The sequence below is a fragment of the Bacillus rossius genome, chromosome 3 (assembly GCF_032445375.1).
Source record: "Bacillus rossius redtenbacheri isolate Brsri chromosome 3, Brsri_v3, whole genome shotgun sequence".
In the NCBI taxonomy this organism is placed as follows: Eukaryota; Metazoa; Arthropoda; class Insecta; order Phasmatodea; family Bacillidae; genus Bacillus; species Bacillus rossius.
Window position 1 is genome coordinate 73428563 of NC_086332.1, and position 23553 is coordinate 73452115.

Genomic DNA, 23553 nt, shown 5'->3' on the forward strand with positions numbered 1-23553 from the left:
ATTCAAGGTGTAGCGCCTTGGTGGTAAAACAAACAAATAAACAAATATATGCACGATATGTTCGCGGCTTTCGGGCCCGAGCCATTGTGATGGTAAATGGCCCAGCATAGTCAACTCCAGTTTTCAGGAATGGTTTGGCCTGTGTTATTCGTTCAGCAGGCAGGTTACCCATTTTAGGGACTACTGGACTTGGCCTGACACGAAAGCAGATCATACACTTGCGCAGTTGTTGCCTAATGGCATCCTTGCCATTCACGACCCAAAAGTCTTGTTGCAGGACAGCAAGCAAATGTTGAGGGCCTGGGTGCAGCAAGTCCTTATGTAGCTGATCGATGATCAGTTCCGTCAAGCGACACCTTTTCGGAAGCAAGATTGGGTGTTTTTGGTTATATGGCAAGCACGAGGCCTGGAGTCTACCACCTACTCTGAGGATTCCATTGGAATCTACGAAGGGGTTTAATTTCTTCAAGGAACTTGGGCATTGTTCCCTTTTCACAGAAACGAGTTCACTGGCAAATTCAACAGACTGGGTCCTTTTGACCCACACCCTGAGTGCGGCTTGGAGCTCGCTCACCTGAAGAGCATCACTCCTTTTCTCCTTGTCAGAACTGCGAATTTTGATAAACCGCAAACAGTAGGCGGTTATCCGTTTGATTTTCGTGAGGGATAAAAATCGATGAAGTAGCGACAAATCTCCCACTGTGAGAGTGCCGACAAAGGGTTCAGCAGGCTGATTTCGCTGTTCCCTGAGCATTTCTGCATTAGTGGGAGGCGACGTCCAGTTGAGGCGTGGCCATGTGGTTTGTTCTTCACGCAGCCATGGTGGGCCTGTCCACCACAACACATGGTTGACCAGCTGGGAGGGCAAGAGACCTCTGGAGGCGCAGTCAGCAGGATTATCTGCTGAAGGAACATGGTGCCACCACTCAGGTGAAGTGTTTGTTTGGATTTCTCCAACACGATTTGCCACGAACGATTTCCATCGATGAGATGATGAACGTATCCAAGATAGGGTAACAGTTGAATCTGTCCAAGCAAAAATGTTCTTCAAATTCAAAAATGAAAAAACATCCAAAATATAACGCAAAAGTTTTGAGAGTAATACCGCTCCACAAAGTTCGAGACGAGGTAAGGTAACCCTTTTGGTTGGCGCTACCTTGGACCGACCCATCAGCAGATGCACTTTCGCTGGACCCTCACGTGGTACCTCTCGAAGATAGACTACAGCAGCATATCCTAACTCTGAACTGTCAGAGAAACCATGAAGTTCGAGCAATGTGTCATGTGCACTCACAAGAGGTCCCCTAGGTATGGTAACTTCCTCCAACAACGACAGCTCCACCTTGAAACGGATCCACTTCCCTCCTAACCTGACAGGCAGGTTGTCATCCCAATCCACACCCTCTAACCACATCTCTTGTATCATTGACTTTGCTAATAACAACAGAGGCGATAGCCAACCTAATGGGTCGAATATTCTTGCCACATCGGACAGAATGCCCCTCTTAGTGCAACTGCTGTTCCTAGAGTGTACATGGTACGAAAAATGGTCTAACCTAGCATTCCAGTGAAGACCCAGTACCTTCAAACTTGACTGCCCATCAGCATCAAACAAATGAGTAATAGGTTGTTGTAGTTGAGATGGTGGCAATTGGGCAAGAAACTCTGGACTGTTGCTGGCAAACTTGCGGAGGTTGAAGCCACCGGACTTGAGAAGACCCACCAGTTCGTGTTGCAATTGTACGGCCTCCTGTACTGTATCTGCGCCTGACACTACGTCATCCACGTATGTGTCGGCAACAAGAACCCCGGCTGCGGGAGGGTACTTCGATTTCTCATCTTCTGCCAATTGGTGAAGTGTTCGAATGGCAAGGAACGGTGCCGCAGACACACCGTATGTTACAGTCTTCAGCCGATATTCCTGGATTGGATCCTGTAAGTTGAAACGCCAAAGGATTCGGTGATAGTCCTGGTGCTTTGGATCCAGCAAAATTTGTCTGTACATTTGCTGAACGTCAGCAGTGAATGCAATCTTGTGGAGTCGCAAACGAAGAATCAGATTACTTATGTCACACTGTAACTTCTTTCCTGATAGCAACGTGTCATTTAGGGACAATCCAGATGAAGTTTTTGCCGAAGCATCAAAAACAACCCGAAGTTTTGTGGTGGTGCTGTCAGGTTTCAGTACACAGTGATGGGGTATGTAATAACCCAGACTTACATTGTGTTCTGCTTCATCCACTAGTTCCATGTGGCCTTCTGTAATGTAATCCTTCATGAAGTTTTGATACTGAACCTTGAGCTCTGATTGCCGATAAAGTCTCTGTTCTAAGTTCCGCAACCGCCTAAGTGCTTGAGATTTCGACTCTCCCAGTTCCGAGGCCGTAGTTCTGAATGGTAAAGTTACTGTATAGCGACCACCAGACCCTCTTTCGTGAGTAGTTCGGAAAATGTCTTCACACTGAATTTCGTCTGGGGTTTCAGGAATCACGTGAGGAATTTCTTCCAGTTCCCAAAACTTCTTCATGGTCTCTTTCAGTGGCACCAGTGAAGCCTGAAGACAAGTCGATAATCCAGACACTAGAGAAACTGACTTCGATTCAATTTTTCCCATGACCAACCACCCAAAAATGGAATCCAATGCTGTTGGCGAGCCAGGGATGCCTTCAATACGACCACCAGTTAACAGAAGAGGGAAAAGCTCAGCTCCCAGTAGCATCTCAATTGTACCAGGTATTCCAAAGTCGGGGTCTGCCTTTTTAAGATTTGAGAGATGGTTCCACTGCCCAGAAGCGATATAGGCATTAGGCAACTTTTCACTTATTTTGTTCAAAACCAGTGTGTCAATGGTGAACGATTGAGCATCATCACCAACAGGTTGCAGTTGACAAGAGACAGTTCCTTTCACGGATGTAACAGACACACCTGAGAGGCCCTGAATCAGCTGTGAACATTTGCGTCGAGGTAAACCTAACCTCTGAAGACACTGGCTTGTGATTAAAGTTTGCTTGACTACCAGAGTCTAGGAGCACTCTACATTTTTGAATGTTGCCACTAATATCCCTAGCACCCACAATTGCTGTTGCCAATAGCACAAATGATGAAGGACCAGTACTGGTCAAAGTTGTGGTGGACAGTTGCTCATTACTGTCATCAGTCAAGGGTGCCTCCGTGATTTGTTCCTGATTGGTGTCTAAGGTGTGGCTGGATGGTATGGAATTGTCAAAATGTAGCAATGTATGGTGGCGTGATCCACAGGTTCTGCAGTTGGTCTTAGAATAGCAGTCTCTTGCCTTATGGAACTGCCGAAGGCAATTTATGCAAACCTTCAGCTGTTTGGCTAATTCAAATCGCTGTGTCGGGGAGGTTTCCACAAATTTGGAACATTGAGATAAGGAGTGAGAGCCCTCACACAGCATACAATGTTGAGACTTATTTGCTCCTGAATGACCCAGAAATGACTGTGTAGAAGGACGACCATAAGACCGCCAAGACGCAGCCTGAGTTTGTTGTTGACTTGGCTTTTGACCAGCGTTCAGCCTTTGACCATTCCCTAAGGATTCCAGCACCCGTTGTCGACCTTCCAAAAATACAATAAATTGTTCCACTGTTGGTATGTGGGTTGGATCTGTGATGCTCAGCTCCCAGTCTCGTCTCAGGTTTGCATCCAATTTCCTCTCCAATAAATATACTAGCAACGGGTCCCACGTATTCACCGAGATGCTCAACACCTTAAGGGCAGCCACGTTTTCTTGGATAGCTGACAATAACTGCAGTAATGTGGAAGAATTCCCTGTGGCAGATGGTGCACTCACCAGTGCCGCAATATGGTGATTAACAATCAATCTCTTATTATTATATCGCCGTTGAAGGAGCTTCCACGCAACATCAAAGTTCTCCTCTGTAAGTGGGAGAGACTGTACTAGAGACAAGGGCTCTGCCTCCAAAGACAATTTTAAATAGGACAGTCGCTCCACATTGGTGAGTTGTTTCTGCTTAGCAACTAATGTCTCAAATAAGTTGGAGAAGTTTTGCCATGACTTTATTTCACCTCTGAATGATGGTAGTTTGATGGCTGGAAGATGCACTTTTGGCGAATCCTGAGCAATGGTTGATGAAACATGTGTTGAGCTGGGTAGGGTTAGCTTGGTGAAACAATCAGAAATCGATCTTATTTTATAGTACAAATCATCGAAGGTATCCAACCTTTTATTGTGGGCCTCTTCGTCAAAGTCGGCGATTTGTCCTGAACTGGTAGCAATTATAAGATGATCCTCCTCAAAACCCTTCCGTATCTGGTCCAGGTCCCTGCAGGTGGCTTCCAGTAGCCTGTGCTGAGATGGGTCAGCAGAAGCCTTATCTGCGAGAGTTGACGCTCTATGCTGACGCTCTATGCAAACGATTTTCCGCTCGCGTCAACCTGAAGTGGACAGCTGTCAGCTGTCTTGCTGTCAGCGTTGCAACCTAGAAGTCCGCAAACCAACAACAACTTCTTTCTTACGCGGCGCGGGCTCTTTCACGCTTCCCGCACTGTGCCGCGTGACCCGTTCGTCGCGAACGAACCGATTCGTTCACTCGCACCCCCAAAAAAAGGTAATCGTGACCCGAACAGTTCAAGCAGGTGACCGAGTCTCGAGACCCGTTCACATGACGTCACCAGAACAAAGGATCACTGCATCTGACCAAGACAAAGACGCGCCCGACAGAGTAACGCTTATTGTTCCGCTTTTTCACGTATCAAGAATTGTTTCTCACAAATGTCCGTAACGCTGCTGTGGGGACTGTTAACAGCACGCAGTTACGTTTCTGCACCAAAGTTTTCTTCCACAAACCGAGACGCACACGCACGTGCCGCGGACGTTTATGGCTTCTAAACACAACTGTAACCGAACCGACCCGCCGTAATTATCACGAAATGCGTGACCGATCCGGCCCGGAGGACCAAAATGTTCCGTGACAACGGGAACGAAAACTTCCAACAAACTTATTCGATAAAATTGAAGCAGCGCCTAGCACCGACATGTGCTTAGGCGGCCATCTTGAGTAGACTGTCTTTTGTTTTTTCCGGTGTCTGGAGCACAGCTTGCTATGAGAAATTCTTCCGCAACGCAGCACACACAGCAAGAAAAATAGCCCAAATATACTTAGATATGTCCAAGCTCAAACAACAACAAATGTCAAGATATACACAATATAAAGTTACCGAACAGCGTTCAAACAAACAAACTCTTCAGCTTTATAATATTAGTATAGATTCACTTTTAGATTAATACAAGTGGCTGATTTCATTGCTTATGGATGCGATACTGAATTTAATTTAGTGTTTTCATGAAATGAACCACTGGATTTGCGGTTTATGAAAATTTCCTGTTCCTAATATACAATATTCCGTTATAGAAAAGGGACAGTATTATGTATAGGGTGCATTGTTATAAACCAAAAATAACACTGCAAAGCATATCAATACAACATGTGACACCAGAATGCAAGTTAATACATTATTTAGCACCAAAATGTAACTCAAAAGTTAAAACATAATCAGCAATTTGAATTAACTTGTCTCAAGCCACAATTTTTTTTAGAATAGTAAATTTATTGATTGTAAATGTAATTTATTAAGCATAAATTTTGTAGCAAAATGTTTAAACTAAACAGATTGGAAAAACTTAATATTACCTTGTTTCATCTTGAATCTCTTATTGGTAAAACCTTTTAATGATGTTAGTACATTTTTCAAACACACAAAAATTTGCCTATTTTTTTATTTTTTTTTTAATAGTCCCGATTTAGTCATAATTATTATTAATGATTAGAGCCACTATTATTTCACAGATTCGTTTCTATTTAGGCTGGACTCAACTTGCATGTACATAATCAAGCATGTTTAGAGAGCTCTTTGGTTTATTACAAGGTTACAACCTATGGCGGGCTACACACATTTGGATAACCGCTTCTTCTCCTTGTTTATAATTGTCTCATAGTCATCAAGGGTGTGTCAAGAGCACTGTAGTCCAATCATCGTGAAGCAGATGTATATGTGCTTTAAGTATACTTTTTCACCCCATGAATCCACAAAAAAATTATTGTGACTACTAATGATTATACTGTATAAGTGCATCATGAGTCTGTCAAAATGAGATTGTGTTGGTGAAATAAGTGCTAAGAAATATTATAGTTATATATTTGTTCATTATTACACTATTTTTATGAATAAACACAATGTATGAAGAAAAAAAAACAGTGACACTGATAGCTCATGTTTTCAAAACGAAACTGACCTAAAAATAAAACCAAAAAATCTATTTCCTATTTATATACAATTTAAATTGTAACTTTTTAACATTTCGGGCAGTTGTAGTTTTTTTCAAGTAATGCTGCAAGTTTGTATTGCAAAGTGTATACACACAGGGCCTTCCCGTCTACTTCCTTTGTAAGAGGTGTTGGAAGCGCAGGCTGAGGTCAGTGATTGTGTGCAGGGTATGGCGGGAACGTGGTGCGTGAAGAAGTTCGAGCTAAAGCCAAATGGTACGTGAGCAACTTTAAGGAGCTGCAGGATGCGCTGTGAGCACACTCGAGGCTACTTCTACAACTCACGGTTTGATGGCGCCACGCTGCCTGCCACACAAGTATTACATGCATGCAAGTGTGCATTTGTAACCCCTGTTTCTTGATCTCCCGTTGCTTGTTGTTTGTGAGCGTCACTGTACTCGTGCCACCAACGCTCCAGCTCCAGGAATCTTTTCCCAGCGAACGGCAGGACCGATGGGATTTTTTGGTTGTGGCGTAGGGGATGGTTTCTCTGTTAAATTGTCTTGTGTCATTGGATAGCTAAACTGTTGAAAGTAAATGTGTTGTTACCTGTTTAAATAAAGGTTGTGTAATATTGTGATGGTTTTGTGGAGGAATTAGGAGTAATTAGGAGTAATTAGCTTCAGAAGTTGAGGGGTGTATTCTCGTTGCATCACAGCAACATATTAAAATACTTTTTGATGGAATAAATAGCCACATGTAGTGACATGAACTTCAAAAATAAGACTAGTAAATATGCACTGTGAATCAAATTTCTACTTACAACTATTGTAATTTTTTTTTTTCGTACAAAGTTGAACTTTTAATTTTGTAGAACTTGACTTTGCTTTCAATTGGCATTGGGCGGATATTTTTTTTCTCTCTATTAAAGGAAATTTTGCAATGCTTTTTTAGCTGAGTTCCTTGTAACAAGAGAGTTGTGTTGCAGCTTTTTCTGCAATGATATGTAAAGGGTCAGGTCAAAATTTACTGACATTTTTCGTACATTTTTTCAGTAGAATTCTTTAATGATTCAAGAAGATCAGATAACTAGTCTTGATTTAGCCTAGGTATTTATTATACATCAAATGAACTAGTAGGCATAGATTTTTGTGTGTACAGCTTCATAGAAATAATTGTTAAGACCACTGAAGGTCTGGGGTACTGTGGTAATAATCATCCTGTGTGTTAGGAACTTGGTCAGTGGGCATGGGCATATCCAGGAAAGGGCTGCTATCCCTCCCCTTTTCCAAAGTGACAGAATAAATAAAACAAGGAGCAAGGCCCTGATGTTAGAGAAAATTTGTAACTAATCCTCACAAACTGTTGTTCAAAATATATATTTTTTAATTAATAATATTTTTTCCCTTGGACCTCCCCCCCCCATCCCCCCCCCCCCCTTCCCCCTCCCCTTCCCTTCCCTTTTTTCTGTTTTGAGCTGGATGCATCATTGTCAATGTTTCAGAGTTTATCATTTTTCATTTTTGTCTTTCATTTTAGTTCAGCGTTGATCATTTTTGTCTTTCATTTTAGTTCAGCGTTTACTGTTTTCTAGCGGTTACATTTAAAGGGTACATTTCCAGTGATGTTTTTTTGAAGAAGACCGACACTCTTTAATTTTTTTCTTCTTTGGTATTCCTGTTAAAACTATGTTGACATTTGATAATCCTACAAAATCACTAATCTGGCATGACCATGGCCCCAGTTGTGCTGTGTTAAAGACATTTCAATTTATCATTCGTGATAGAAAAGCAGTATTTAATACTACTTGAAAATTATACAGAAATCCACTTGCAAATTGTGTGAAATTATGTATTGATTATAAAAGTTCACAAAAAAGTGAAATAAATTCATAACTTATTCCTCATGTTTTAAAGTGTTATTTGAATAATTTAGCAACATTTTTTGACACTCTGTAACAAAATTAGGAAATAAAAAATTGAAGACAGTTGTAACCAACTTCGAAGTAGACACTCCCAGTTGTGAAGTGTATTTTCTGTAGTGGCTCAACACACATTTTTATCATTGGTTCCATGAAACAAAATTTCACGCCAAGTTTCAAGAAACCAATTTTTGCAGGACGATGCTTGAACAATTACCATTAAATTTTTTAGAGTTCCTCTTATAAAGTACCTATGTATACTGAAAGGTATAAGTAAACAATAATCATTTCAACCATTTTAAGTAGTATTTCCTGTTAATAATTCCAATTTAAATCCCTTGAGAAATTTCTAAACTTTTTTTTTTACCAGATTCATCACTTAGTAATACGTAGATATTTAATGTTTTATACACATATAATAATATTTCTTACCTAGTCCAAATGCAGTATGGAGTGTTGAAAGTTTATTTATTATTATTATTTTTCTCTATAAGTTTTCCCGTTTCTAATGATGTATATTTGTATTTTAAGCCTACATAATTTTATATTCATTGAAATCCTAACAGAAAATAATGAAAGGTTAATTTTTGTATACTGTTGTGTGTATTGAAAAAGCACTTTTCATACTTTTTAAAATTATTTTAAAACAATATATCAGAAAAAGTACAGATTTTATTTTATCTCCTCAACAGGATTGATTTTAAATGACTAAAATTTTATGGAACTTCAATACTTCATAAACAGCAATTGTCACACTCTTGGGTTTGTGGTGGATTCACACCCATAAATTTTGGTTTTTGGTTATTTCCGTAGGCTTTCAATGCTTTACGTTTAAGCTGTTATTGTGATAAATGTTGCATTTACATGCCATTGACTGTTGCATTGTATGTGTACAGCTACTGTTTAAAAATATTTTTAATAGTTGACTTTTGTTAATATGCATGTGGTATGAAATAGATTATATGAAATTTATAATTGTCATGGTATAGCTGTACTACTATTGTTAAAATATTATTTTTATATTTTATTCTTGTTGAGATGTACAATGATTTATTTAATAAACCATGTGAGATTACGAGTTTATTAAATGTACAGAGTTGATAATTTACCTTTTTTATGTGTCATAGATAGCTCAAAATGTATTTACATACATAATGTTAAAAATATTTATATGCTAATGTTTCAAAACACTGCAGAATAATGTAAAGGAGTAATTGGGGAATAAAAGAACTCATTTTACAATAATTTTTTTTTTCTTTCTGTTCTTGATGTAGGTTTACCTATATAAAAATACTTAAGAAGATTCTCTCCTTAAATAGGTAAGTGTTACTATACAAGGTGATACACATTATCATACCTTTCAAATCAAATATCTTCTTTCATATTTACACCTATGCGTTACCTGGGACTAACACCCAAACTAGAACTCCTCACATCTTAAGCCGGTGCACATCCAAATATGCCACGAAGGTCCGAAAGTCAGCTGTATGTAGTACTGGTTCTGGGTTTAACTAAAGTTATATAGGTGAAATTAATGAAATAGTGTTAAAATTATTTTAGATGTGTCGTCGTCCAGGTTGAGCCCCTGTGGCGTACTAGGTGCTCCGGCTGCTCTGGGGTAGAGGGGTTCAAGCCATGTGGCCGTGTCCTCCCAACTCCGCCTCGCACACTCACACAACTACTCGCTCGCTCGCTCGCGGCCGACTGCTGCGCCACACGCCCGCTCCTTGCCTGCCCCTCCCCCCCTCCATGGCTACACTGCCCCTCCCCCCCTCCATGGCTACACTGCCCCCCACACGCGAAACTGGCAGGAGGGGCATCGGCACATCATAACGGCCTGTAGGAAGCCAGGGCGGCACTTGGGTCGACGTCAAATGCCCCCCCTCCCGCGAGGCCGCTATGTGCACCGACATCTCTCAGTAAGGCATAACACGCCGCACGTGGGTACTCGTCGAACACTGTGGGAGTCGGATCTGGGGGGCCTACTTCACACTCCTCCCAGGAAGGTAGCAAGTTCATAACACTGCACCTGGGTCTCGGCTTGTCGTGGCATACTGGCATGGTTAGGGTGGGACACACATAATCACTCAGGTAGTAGGGGATCCTACGTGACCTTAAGGGACGTCCTGAAGGGTCGGGTTCGCTCCCCGCTGACCTTGTGGGTGCTGCCTGCGAGTTGAGGACCATAGACGGCGGCCGCGCCCTAGGGGTGGGCGTCGCCTGCGGATACAAGTCAAACAGTGTGCGGGTCGGGTCGTCAGCGATGCACTCACTTAAGGCCTGCTGCCTCTCTGGCTTCGGGTAGTACCCCTCCTCGTCCCTTGATTTGTCTCGCCATCCGACAGGTGGCACTCTGAGATGTCGACGCCATTCTCAGAGATTGGACGGGAGAGGCCCTGTCCTTCCTCGGACTCCTCCCCTTCGTCCTCCAAGTCCGGCTCCACGACAGTCACCCAGGACTGTTCGTTCCCGTCCAGGGACTCTGAAGGCGAAGACGCACCTCAGCTACCCGCCCCTCATACTCACTGTCCCTGGGCTCCGCCACTGATGGCTCCCTATACTCCCGCCGCCCCCCGTCGCTGGCGGCCCCTCCTCTCCATCCCGTCTCCAGGTAGTCCAGGGTCGCTTCTAGGCCCTGGACGATATAATACATCCTTTGGAATTAGTGGTGGAAGGTCAGTCTACCGATGGTTTCCGTGGAGGAAGGATCCGTGGCCATTTTAAATAGGTTGCCGTCGCCGGGTTCGAAGTTAGTGCCTTTTTACAAATTTTATTATCAAAATTTAACAAATTTGTATAATTTTAAAAAATTTCCCGATTTTCTAACTTAAAAATTAAGGATTTTCAAGATGGTGGCTGCAACGAAAAGTCCAATGTTCTATAATTCAAAATGGTGGGTGTGATGTAAGCAAAAATTTTATTAAAATTTTATTTAAATTTTGATTAAGAATATTTTAAAATACTTTTATTAATAAAATACAAGTTTACTATCGCCGGTAATCGAACCGAGAACTGAAATGGATTAATTAACTAAATGTTTGAAGTAAACAATTTTTTAAAAATATTTTGAGAATTTGTTTATAAGTTTTTGGTCAAAAATTAAAGAATTTCAAATTTACGGTCAAGGTCAAGGTCCTGACCTCGGCGGCTTAGGGCGGCTTGCTTTTAGGAGTCTTAAGCCACCTTTAGGACATTTGGTTTTTTTAAAAGCAAAAATCTTTTGAGGCATTCCGAATTTCGAATTTTTGAATTTTTTGAAGAATAAAACGGGAAATTTAGCCTCAAAACGAGAATTTACCTCGAAATAGGGAAGTTTGTAGGAATTTTGATAAATTTTGAAACATTTGTATGAATTTTTAGTCCAAGATGGCCTCCGTGACGTCACAGTAAAAAATGGCGTTTGTCACCAAGCACCTCACCCCTACTTCTGTCTCAGTAGCCCCAATTATATGCTACTAGGGGAGATATCTGACAAGAGCTATATTTCTTCTCGCATGTATGTGATATAGCTATAGTAATTTTCTGTAAATGAGGACACTTCAATCCTTTAATATGCCATATTCGAAATATCATCCTGTTCGAGTTTGCTGTTTGTAGTATATTTGTTACTAGTTATAATTTGCGGGCTATGCTAGTTGCTTTAGGTTGCGGCAAATGCTAGTTACTAAACAAGGCCTTGCCGTCCGCGTGACAGTGGAATCTGTACTGCAGTCTGTGCGAAGGTTTAGGCATATCGTGGATGTAAATATTATGTGAAAGTGGCCCTAATATGCTGCATTTTGGGACTCCAACTTTAATTATTAGGTCCGGATTTTGCTCCTTTTGTAGTGACTATAAAATTTTGTTAGTCTTAATACGAGGAAAGTAATATAATAAATAACTCTGAGAAGCCAGTCTTGTATATTTAATAAATTTAACCTAAATGGAAAACACGACCAATGTTTCCTTTTAATTTTTTTCTCTACATTCATAACCGCTGCGAGATATAATTATTCTAATAGAAAGTAATTAATAATTGGTTAGTAATTCAAACCAATTGATAAGTAGCTGAACATTATGTGCGTAAACAAAATAACTAGTTCAGCAATACATTCCTAATTCTCTGAGCCCTGACTATTGGGAATTAATCCTTCTTGGTATAATAATTACTTAATTTTAATGAACATTCATTTATTACAAATTTAACCTGTACTTAAAATTTTGTGTTTGAGGCTAACATGTATGAATAGACACATGTAATTTGAATGTTATTGCTTGACTTAATTGGTAAGTACATTATTGTACCCCTTATTCAACTAATATAATATATAAAACTGCTAGCTAAAACTAATTTATATTTTTATCTCTTTGATAGCTTTTGCACATCTTTTCTTACCATAACATAGATTTAATGTCTTTGGAAATACCTACCTACCTTTAGTAAGTTTATAATGAATCCACTAGTTTTTAGTTTCTCGTAATTTACTCTTGTTAACGAAGCCCTGAGAATCCAAGTGATTGAAGGGCCCCGTGGGGGGGGGGGGGGGTTCAAAATTCTTGGAGAAATGGTAAGATCGTTGAACTTGTATGAAAAGTAAGTGCCACATTTACATCAGATGAATTATAACACTAGATTATTTTGTACTTTACATTTTATACCGTTTATCCATTCAATATATTATATATATATAGTTTTATTAAACCTAATTACATTCTAGCTCTAAAAATGAATGTTGTTTGCATGACAATGATAAATAGGTGATAATGACCTTACATAACTAAGTACATTATACACCGAAAAACTGATGGAAATTTTTTTTATCTATAGCAAATACATTAAAATACAATTATCATCTGCATGTGTTTTCACCAATTAGTCCGCCAAAATGTGAGCCATGTGCTATGTTTGTTATGTGTGTTTAATTAGTCTGTTAACATGCATGACTCTAATATTATAACATTTTATGTAACTTTATAGTTATAGTGATAAAATTACAACACTAAGTCGGTCTTTTTATACAAACTTTTTGGTTCAATTTTTTAAAATCTTTGCACAGGCTGTGGAGCCAACCGTCATCTTGGATTGTGACGTCACAGCGGCCATCTTTGATGAACTTGACCTTTGATCTTAACCTTGACCTTTAACCTTCAAAATTTGCCAAAATCACCATTTTTTTTTGGGAAAAAATTCCGCCAAAAAATCTCATAAAATTTAAAAAATATAAATGTTTTTCTTTTTCGAGGGAAAAATTTTCGTTTTCTTCATCAAAAAATCCAAAAATTATGATTTCGAAAAACCTCAAAAGACTTTTGCCTTAGAAAGAACACAAAATCCTAAAAGAGGCTTAAGCATCCATGTCTACAGCCTCCTATAAGCCTCTTACGTCATCTAGGATTACGACGTCACCGTTGAAATTTCCGATTTTAATGAAAAAAAATTTAAAATTTATAAATATATTAATTAATTCTAATTTAATAAAATATTACTCTAAAAAACCGTTGCACATATCATTACGTTGAACATCTTGGATTCTATAAATGTTGCATTTTCGTTACGCCCGCCATCATCGTTGAGTATTGTCATGTCCATCAGTTTGGCCTCGGCTGGTATGATAGCACAAGCCCCAAGTGCGCCACCCATCCAACACAATCTATGGGGAGGAAAGTTAGTTCGCCACCCGCCCCTAGATGGCAGACAAAGGGGAATGTAAATTAAGGGAACTTTGTCTACCTGCCCAGCCTAATTCAGGACGAATATGTAAATATTTAGTGTTTTATCAAGAAGCCTTTAAATTATGAAAGTGAATGTAAATAGTATTGTAATTCGAATATGTATGCACAGGAAGGGTACAGATGTGCCCTCCCTGATGAATATGTACATACTTTGTATATTTACTCTGGCTGAGCTAAGCCAGGCAGAATGGCTGCCTGGACAGCTGTGGCTGGGCTGACGTGAAGTCGCCCGCCCCTGAGGGTGCATGCGCCCCCGGCTAATAGCATTGAATATATATAACATATAGTGATGGGCAGAACGGTTCTTTTGACCGAACCGGTACTTTCGGATCAGTTCCGTGAAAGATTCGTTCAGAACGATTCGTTCATCTCGGTCATTTCGTTCTTTTCTGTGAATAGGATCTGGCTCTTTTATCAGGTGACGTAACTCGTTCATCCTTTAGAGTATTGGCTACGTGTTTGCTTCCAGCCTCCCCTCGTTATCGCGTGACCCGATAACGAGAGGAGGCTGGATCGCGTGGGTGGTTATCTTTATCTACTCTGCATGGGTAAATGAAATTTCAAACGTCTAGTTGTATACTGACTGTTATAAAATTATTGACTGTTGATCGCTGCAAATGCTTCATGCAGTGATTCTATATAATACGGGAGCAGGGATGTTAGACGTACCAACTTGTTGGTACATATACCATTTTTCAGGGTCTTGTACCATGTACCAAGTAGAAATTGTGCTGGTATGCAGAAATACCAACTTTGAACATCGACCATGCGCGATGCACCATGCATTAACAATTAACATTAGGCGGGGACGAATAATTAGAATAGTTGCGTTGTAATAATTCCATCTGTATACTATTAATAAAACGGCATTTTAAGATAAATTTTTAGTGCTAATTTAATTTAAAGTATTCATACTAGGTGCTAACGTTTTTATGGCCATCTTATAATTTCAGAAGCTAGTTCTCTAGAAATTGATCACGGTGCCATGCCGCCATGCTGTTATACGTTTATTTTTTTACTAACAATTTTATAACTTTACTTTAAATGAGATGGCCTCAATATTTATTAATATATGTGTTTATTTTGTTGAAAGATTAAAATTATAATCACATTTATATAACTACAATATATTATGTGATTGATACCTTAAGGAGTTTCTTATGAATATTGGTACCGAAACTATTTCAGTTAAGATAAAACATTTTTGCCGATTGAATAAAAAATATGTTACCAACCTTATCATACTTTATTTGTTGACACGTGTGTATCCTTTTATGTTTCCATAGTATATATCGTATTAAAGCAGTTTATATAAATATCATTTTATATATATGAAACAAAATCTACAGGATCTTTTTCAGTGTAAGATCTTGGAGTGTACCAGTTTTTTTTTCAGATACCAGCTTTTAGTGACATCTGTACCAGGTTCGTTGAGCCACTGTCTAACATCCCTGTACGGGAGCATTAAATCTAAGAATGTTAGGTACGAAAGTGATCTTTCTTAACTTTAATTTGTAATCGCACTATTATAGCTAGTACTTGAACATTGCTTTTCATAGCCAGTGAATCACAGTTGCGTATATGAAACAAGATTATTTATATTGTATTACTTTTTAAGTTACAAATATTAATATACAGGCTATTTACACTCTAGAGAGAGTAAAGTGTTTACATGTAGACCAACACATTTAGAGAAAAAAAGACAAAAATTGAATACTACTACTGCGATTCAGTATGAAGAGAGAAAAATGAAGTAGGTACATTAATTAACACCTAAATGGTAAGTGTGAACATTTGTAGTTACTTTCCCTGTTATTTTTAATTCATGTTTTTTTTCCCCCCAAATTTGTGTATGTGAATGTGAAAACGCAATTTTAAACCACTACTTAACAGTTGACATTTTCAGGTATAGATACTTTTCATGTTACCCTATTTTATTTGATCAGTTATCGTTTGCTCTTATGAACATGCTCACGCTGTGATTACTAATTCTTCAGACTCCTGACGTCATGAATCATTTCACGAACGAATCAGACCGGGCGCGTGGCCGGTTCTCTCATCTCGTTCTCTCGTTCTCTCGTTCTCTCCGCGTTTTCGTTCTTCCGAATCTTTCAAGGTACCGGCTCTCAAAGAGCCGGTTGGTTCTCTCGTTCTCTCCGCATTTTCGTTCTACCGAATCTTTCAAGGTACCGGCTCTCAAAGAGCCGGTTCTTTACATCGCGAACGAATCGCAAGATTTCGTTCTCTCAAAGATTCGTTCTTTTTGAACGAATCGTTAACGAACGACCCATCACTAATAACATACGGAAGTCGCGAGGGGATAGGATTTAGAGGTGTAAAAGTAACAAAAAATGTGTACCCGTATGTATTTGTTACTATAACAATTAGTACTCGTTACTTTCGTATCGTTACTCGTTACTTCTGATACCGCATGACATGGCACATGCTATGTTATGTAACAGCATCGAATCGAGTCGTATTTCGTACGCGTACAGTTGACGTCGACCCAGAGGCCACCCTAGCTCCTACAGGCCGTTATGGCGCGTCACCGCCTTCTTCTGTGCGCGGGCGTGTGCGGGAGCCAGTGGTGCCACCTTCAATAAATCAGTGTCCCTCCGACGTAGTTTTTTTTATGTATATTTTCTTTTCTTTCAGCAGGACATAATTTTTATTGTAAAAACTATAATATCATCCATCATGTATAATTTAAATTAGAAGGGTAAATAACATGTATTTTAATATGCACGGGGTGAACAAGTCGCGGGTTCCCGTCCACGAGGACGTCAGATGCTGCACGAGACGCGCGCGGGGAGGGGGTCGGCGCGAGCAGAGGAGGCAGTCGCGTCTGGAGAACCGCGGAGGAGAGACGTGTCGGCCGCGAGCTCTCGCCAAGACGAGTGAAACGGGTGAGCATAGAGGCCTCCGGGCTTAACGTCAGTGACGCGGGGAATAGATCAGCAACAGTCTTCGAGTCGTGTCAGGCAGTTCGAAACTATGGAGATTAGTATGTAAACTATTGCCAAGGGGTCGCCTTATTGTAAATAGTTTAGTTTTCTTTTTATTAGTGTTTCATAATTTTTTCCTTTCCTCTTGTATGTATATATATATATATATCTTTATTCGCTTGTATAGTCATGCATTGCCTAGGATAAAATAGTACCATTGTGTCATGGACGAGACCTCGCCATTTTAATGGGACATTTCAGAAACTGTGTCCGCAGGTAGTGCTTGCCTGAATTCGCTATAGGACAGGAAATCAAAGCCCTGCCGGTTTGGGACAAACGCCATCGGTTAGCGCCGCGACGCCGGCGCCTACTACTTCCCATAGGCGGCCGTGTAAGGGGAAATTCTCGTGTAGTCAGGCCTCACCTAAGAACGGTCGTAGGCGGGAACTGCGATAGCCCCGTGCCAGTGCAAATAGTGGCCAATAAAAAGAGTGAGTGCCACGAAACCCTATGTAGTTTCATTATTAGCAGGCTAGATCCTCTTAACTGCCACGCGGCCCGAAACCCACCCCCAACTGAGCTAGCCCAAGAACCTACACAACCAATAAGGGGATCAGCCCGCTCGACGACAAGTGGCCCCCAACTAGGTGGCAACGCATTCTCAAACTTTCAAATTTTCAAAACTTTCAATTTTTTTTAAAAACTTTCAAACTTTCGAAATTTTGTCTCAAAGGGCGTAATTTGGCAAAGTGCGGGTTGCCAAGAACACGGACAAAGTGGGCGGAAAGGACATCACGGACATTATATGGACTGGAGTAGCGTGCGACGTAGCGCGAGTTGCGTCACGCGAACGGCGCGGGAGCTGCCTGGCGCGGCGGAGCGGCGGAAGCAGGCGGAAGGAGCGGCGCGGGAAAGAGATAAGGAGACGCATCCACGCCGGGATCAGGTTCACGCGGGAGAGAGATAAGGCGGCGCGACCCACGCCGGGCTCGAATTCGCGCGGTATCGCGCTGCGGCTTATCGCGCGCCGAGAGGCGAGTTCGCCGACCGAGCCGAGAAGGATCGGATAACCAAGTGAAGCCGGGTGACGACCGGAAAAATGGAGGGACCGGATGAGACAAAGGCGAGGGTGATGGACACGTGTGTGGGGTGTGGACTTCCGTTCAGGGGGAGACACGGACAGGACCTTTCGTGCGAATGCCCATGGGGACTAGCGGACGTGAAGAGTAGCGGGGAGAGTAATGACAGACAATCGGGGAGTCATTTACCGGGTCACCGCGACGAGGGCGTTAGAGAGCCCATAGGTCATGGTCATCCGAGTATAGTGATGCGAGTGGTCGAGGTGGCTAGCCCATTACCGGAGTTTGCGGGAGAACCGCACGAAGATCCGAGTGCGTTTGTAGCCGCGTGTGTGGACAGGCTTAGGGGAGTGCCACGAAGGGACTGGGTGACGAGAGTGTGTGGCCAGTTACGGGGCCGGGCGGCGAAATGGTGGACGGACACGGGGGACTATCTATCCGAGTGGGGAGAATTCGAGCGAGCACTAGAGAGGCGGTTCAACGGACCACTGGCACGAGCCGAGTGTCAGCGACAACTTTACAGTGTACCACAGGCCGCAGGGGAGAGCGCCGAATCATTTATCTATAGGAAGGTGCGGTTGCACCGGCGAGTGGGGCCGGAGAGAACAGTGAGCGAGGTCATGCCCGTAATATGCGAACAGTTGTTGCCGTCGCTACGCCCTTTTCTGCGACGGGCCGTGGACCTAGAGGTATCCGAGTTCGTGGAGCTGGCCCGGGAGACTGAAATGGACTTGGCAGCAAGTAGGAGGGAACTCTGGGCAAGAGAGTCACGACGGGAGCCTAGGATGACACCAGTGATGTCACAAGAGACTGTGACACCCGAGGACGCAATGACATTGGTCCGATACAGGGGCGGGGCCACACCACAAGGGCAGAGGACGACAGGGGGACCCACACGGGAGACCAGAACACGGTCAGAGGAGCGGAGTACGAATCAGCGGACGAGTGACAACCGTCCACCCAGGTGTCAGTATTGCCGCAGCCCGGAGTATCACTGGCACGCGGAGTGTCCAACCAAGGCGGAGTTGTGGAGGAAGATGGAAAGGGAAGGACGCCATCCGGGAAACGGACAATAGGGGGCAGGGACAGAGTCGGCCACTGCCTCCTAGATACGAACCCGGACAACATGACAGAAAAGACCTCACCGAGCCCGAGAACGAGTCAGCCCAACGACGCCCGCCATGACACCAGCCACAGGGACGAGAGGAACACAGGGACGTCGCCCGCCAAAAGTGACAGCCCCACTGGGCAGCTCGGAAGAGACACGAGGGACCACGGGAACCGCAGCATGGACGCCACAGCAGACGGGGGAGCCAGTAGCAGTCCAACAGCAGGGGACAGGTCACCACCAGAGGAGCAGGGGGCTCCTCCAGCACAGCTGGGACAGCTGGGCACGGACCAGGCGGCGCTGCTCCGGGTGCCAGTGCTCCTGAACGGCCGTCCCGTCCACGCGTTGGTGGACACGGCGGCGACCCACTCTTTTGTCTCCGCCCACCTGGTGCCGGACGAGGACTTGGAGCCACACGAGGACGAGGTGCAACTGGCAACGGAGGGGACAAGCGCGTCCACGTCTGGACGCGCACAGGTAACCATCGGTGTTCGTGACTTATTCAGTCGGACTAGCGCCCTGGTGATGCGTGGACTGCGGGAGGAGTTGATCCTGGGCCTGCCTTGGCTGGTCCAGGAGGACGCCGCCATTGACATCAAGGACAGTAAGTTGCACGTGGGCCGTCAGGGGCGCCGAACGCTGTACGGCGTGGGCCGGGCGGGCCCTGTTCCTCCCTCACCACAGATCCAGCTGGCAGACCTCACTCATGACGTGCCACCAAATTACACAGGGTTGTTCGAGGGCGTGTTGTCGCAGCAACCGTTAGTGTTCGCGGCCACAGACATGCTGCGGCGGACAACGGTGACGGAACATGCCATCCCTACAAAGCCACACAGTCCCATATACGTAAAGCCGCGGGAGTTTGGACTCAAAGACCGTCAGGTAGTGCAGGAACAGATAACCGAAATGCTCCAGAACGGAGTAATAGAAGCTAGTGAATCTCCGTACAATAGCCAAATCGTCATGGCTAAGAAGAAGGACGGGACCTTGAGGTTCTGTGTGAACTTCAAACCCGTGAACTCTGTCACCATACCCGCCCCACCACCACTGATAAACATTGCAGACGCGTTGGCAGGCTTGGGGGACGCCCGTATATTTACGTCACTTGATCTAAGGTCCGGGTATTGGCAAGTCCCCGTCAGGCAGGAAGACCGTCCTAAGACCGCGTTTACGGCCCCGGACGGACGCAGGTTTCAGTTCCGAGCCATGCCGTTCGGGCTGATGGACGCCCCCTCGACATTCCAGGCCATGATGGTCCGCGTCCTGGATGGGTTCGTGGGCGACTTCGTCACGGCCTATCTGGACGACGTGATCGTCTGGTCACGGACGTGGGAGGACCATGCGCATCACCTGGCATTGGTCCTCGAACGGCTGGCCAGACACGGGCTGACCTGCGCCCCGCACAAGTGCCATATCGGGGCAACGGAGATCAGATTCCTGGGGCATGTCGTCAGTGAGAAGGGGTGCCGCCCTCTCCCGGAGCACCTGGACCTGATCGCGTCCAAGGCGGCTCCACAGACGAGAAAACAGCTGCAAAGACTCATGGGGCTCCTGAACTGGCTGCGGTCCTTCATACCGGACTTCGCAGCGGTGACGGCCCCCATGACGGACTTGCTATCCCCCAAAACAAAATACAGGTGGACCGCGGAGGCCGACCGCGCCCTGGCTACTGTCAAGCGCTTGTTCAAGGACAGTCACACCCTCGCACGGCTGGTGCCGGGCGAACCCCTGTACCTACAAACGGACGCGAGTCAAGTAGGTATGGGGGCCGTGTTGTACCAGGTCGGACCCAATGGCGAGCGACGCGTGATGGAGTATTCCAGTGCCAAATTCGGGCCGGCCGCCCGGAACTACGATGTGAATGAACAGGAGTGCTTGGCAGTGGTGTGGGCTGTCAAGCGGTACCAACACCATCTGGAAGGGCGGGAGTTTACTCTTAGGACGGACAATCAGTGTTTAAAATGGTTGAACTCGATGCAAGGGAGGAAGAGTAAATTTACCCGGTGGGCTGTGACCCTCCAAAACTTTGCATTCACAGTGGAACACGTGCCAGGGAGGACTAACCAACTTGCCGATGAATTGTCACGACATCCTAACCCAGAGGACATCTTTGAGGACGAGGGCACGTGGGACGATCTGCTTCCTCCGTCAGGGCGCGCACCCGTCACGGGAGACCAGATGGGGCCCGCGGCATTGTACGCGGTAACACAGGAGGAACCAGTCACTGAACCCGAGGCAGTGGACACTCTCTCCCAGCTGATTAGCGCCGTGCAGCGGGTTCAGCGGGGGGACGACGTCTCGAAGGCCGCCGTGGAGGCGTGCGGGAACCAGGTGGTACCGGATCAGCGCTGCGTGGACGGGGTCCTGCAGACGCGGGTGCCGGGAGGTGGGGATGCTTGGCGAACTCACGCCCCGAAGGGGGCCCGCGCGGCCATACTGGGTTATTTCCATGACCACCAGCTAGCAGGCCACCCCGGGGCCGAACAAACCGCGGAGGCAATCAGGGTCTCCTTCCACTGGCCCGGCATGGGACACGATGTCCGGGAATACGTCCGACGCTGCCACACTTGCCAGCAGCGCAAGGCCCGGAGGACAGACGGCGAGGAGCAACAGCGACCTCGCCGCCCGCAACACCCATTCCACACACTAGCTCTAGATATCATGGGGCCCTATCCCCGCAGCAGCAAAGGCAAGCGCTTCCTTGTAGTACTAACAGACCTGTTTACCAGATGGGTCGAGGCCTATCCGGTCTCCAACGTCCGGTCGGGAACGTTGATAGCGCTGATCGACGGAGAGGTAGCCCCTCGCTTCGGGTACCCAGCGGTGCTCCTATCGGACAACGGATGTCAGTTCACGGGAGCCCGCTGGAAACAGGCCTGCAGAAGGTGGGGGGTGAGCCACCACACGACGCCGACGTATCACCCGAGGGCCAACCCAACCGAGAGACGGAACCAAGAGATAAAGGCTCAGCTCCGTCTCCGGTTGGGAGAGGACCATTCAAAATGGGATACCCATTTGCCGAACCTCTTATACTGTCTGAGGCGTCGTACGAGTGCCGCCACGGGTTACTCGCCGGCAGAGCTGGTCATGGGGCGGAACCTGGCGCTGCCAGGAGAATGCCGGGTAGAGGCGGCAGCCACAGAAGCCGGATGGGGCGAATGTCTCAATACCGAGCTGACCAGAATGCAGGAGAGGGCTAGGCGGAGACAGGAGGCCTATCTACAGCAGACGACACCACAGTCCACTAGACCCCCCCCTACTCTGAACCCCGGGGACCAAGTGTACGTCCGACAGCATCCTCTGTCGTCAAGGGCAAAGAACTTTTGTGCAGGTCTAGCCCCGAAATGGGCGGGCCCCAGGACCGTTCTGCGACAGGCGGGGGCCACATCGTACTTAATACGTACACCAAGCGGGAGGCCCGCAAAAATTCACAGAGACCAACTGCGCCTAGCCGCGGGGGAGAGACAAGCTCCAAGGGACACGGACAGGGGAGAGGGGTCTGCCTCTACACCAGTCACCGACGCAAACCAAGCCAGCCGTGACATGGACGGAAGGTGGGACGAGGACATGGCGGGACAGAAAGAACAAGGAGACGTGACAGAGACGCGACCGGCAGCCGACACAGGGGCAGCCATGAAAGGAACGGAGACAGGAGGGGCAGAAGAGAGCGTAATGGAACCAGCCAGGACATTTGGGGAACCAGACGAAACGACCGCCGACACAAACGTGATCCAGTTCATCACGGAACCGGACACGGACGGGGAGGACGAGGAGGGGAAAGACCCAGACACCCCTCTCTGGCCCCTCAATACGAGTCTGGCGGACTCGTCGTTCATTATGACCGTCACCGAACCAGACTCAGATACAGAACGGGGGGACACAGAGGGGATGGAGGAAGAACTGATGGGGGTCCTGACAGGTGAACCAGGATCTTCGGGGTGGTCTGCCATCCCAACCACGAGGATGGGGGGAAAGGGCAGGACATTAGACCCCAACTGTTCGCTCAGCCCCTCAATTTCCAGAAGCGAATCTGGGGAAAACTCCCGACCTAGGAGGATACGGCGGGTACCCACCTACTTACGGGAATTTCAGTGCAATAACCTACCAAAGGCAAGCCACCACACTAACACAGGATCCCGACTCAGTGTCATGAGTTTACTGCCACCCTTCGCGAGACACCCGCACACGATACACACCAGAGGCCAAGACACTTCCTACCCTCTCGTTTCTACGATCAACGAGTGCAACGGCAGATGCGATTAAGAGACGTTGACGCGCATAATGGCCTTGTGGGAGGGGGGGGCATTTGACGTCGACCCAGAGGCCACCCTAGCTCCTACAGGCCGTTATGGCGCGTCACCGCCTTCTTCTGTGCGCGGGCGTGTGCGGGAGCCAGTGGTGCCACCTTCAATAAATCAGTGTCCCTCCGACGTAGTTTTTTTTATGTATATTTTCTTTTCTTTCAGCAGGACATAATTTTTATTGTAAAAACTATAATATCATCCATCATGTATAATTTAAATTAGAAGGGTAAATAAC

At 45.1% G+C, this 23553-nt stretch overlaps 1 protein-coding gene across 2 annotated transcripts in view; it reads left to right on the forward strand.

Annotated features, from left to right (window-relative positions):
* The window catches only part of LOC134530892 (phosphoserine phosphatase), an 85210-nt gene extending 78321 nt beyond the window's left edge, over positions 1-6889 (forward strand). For both annotated transcript variants that reach the window (XM_063366171.1, XM_063366170.1), the window contains exon 6: positions 6477-6889. In XM_063366171.1, coding sequence (XP_063222241.1) covers positions 6477-6565 — 89 coding nt within the window. In that variant the 3' untranslated portion in view covers positions 6566-6889. The remainder of the gene's footprint in view (positions 1-6476) is intronic.
* Positions 6890-23553: the final 16664 nt, after the last annotated feature.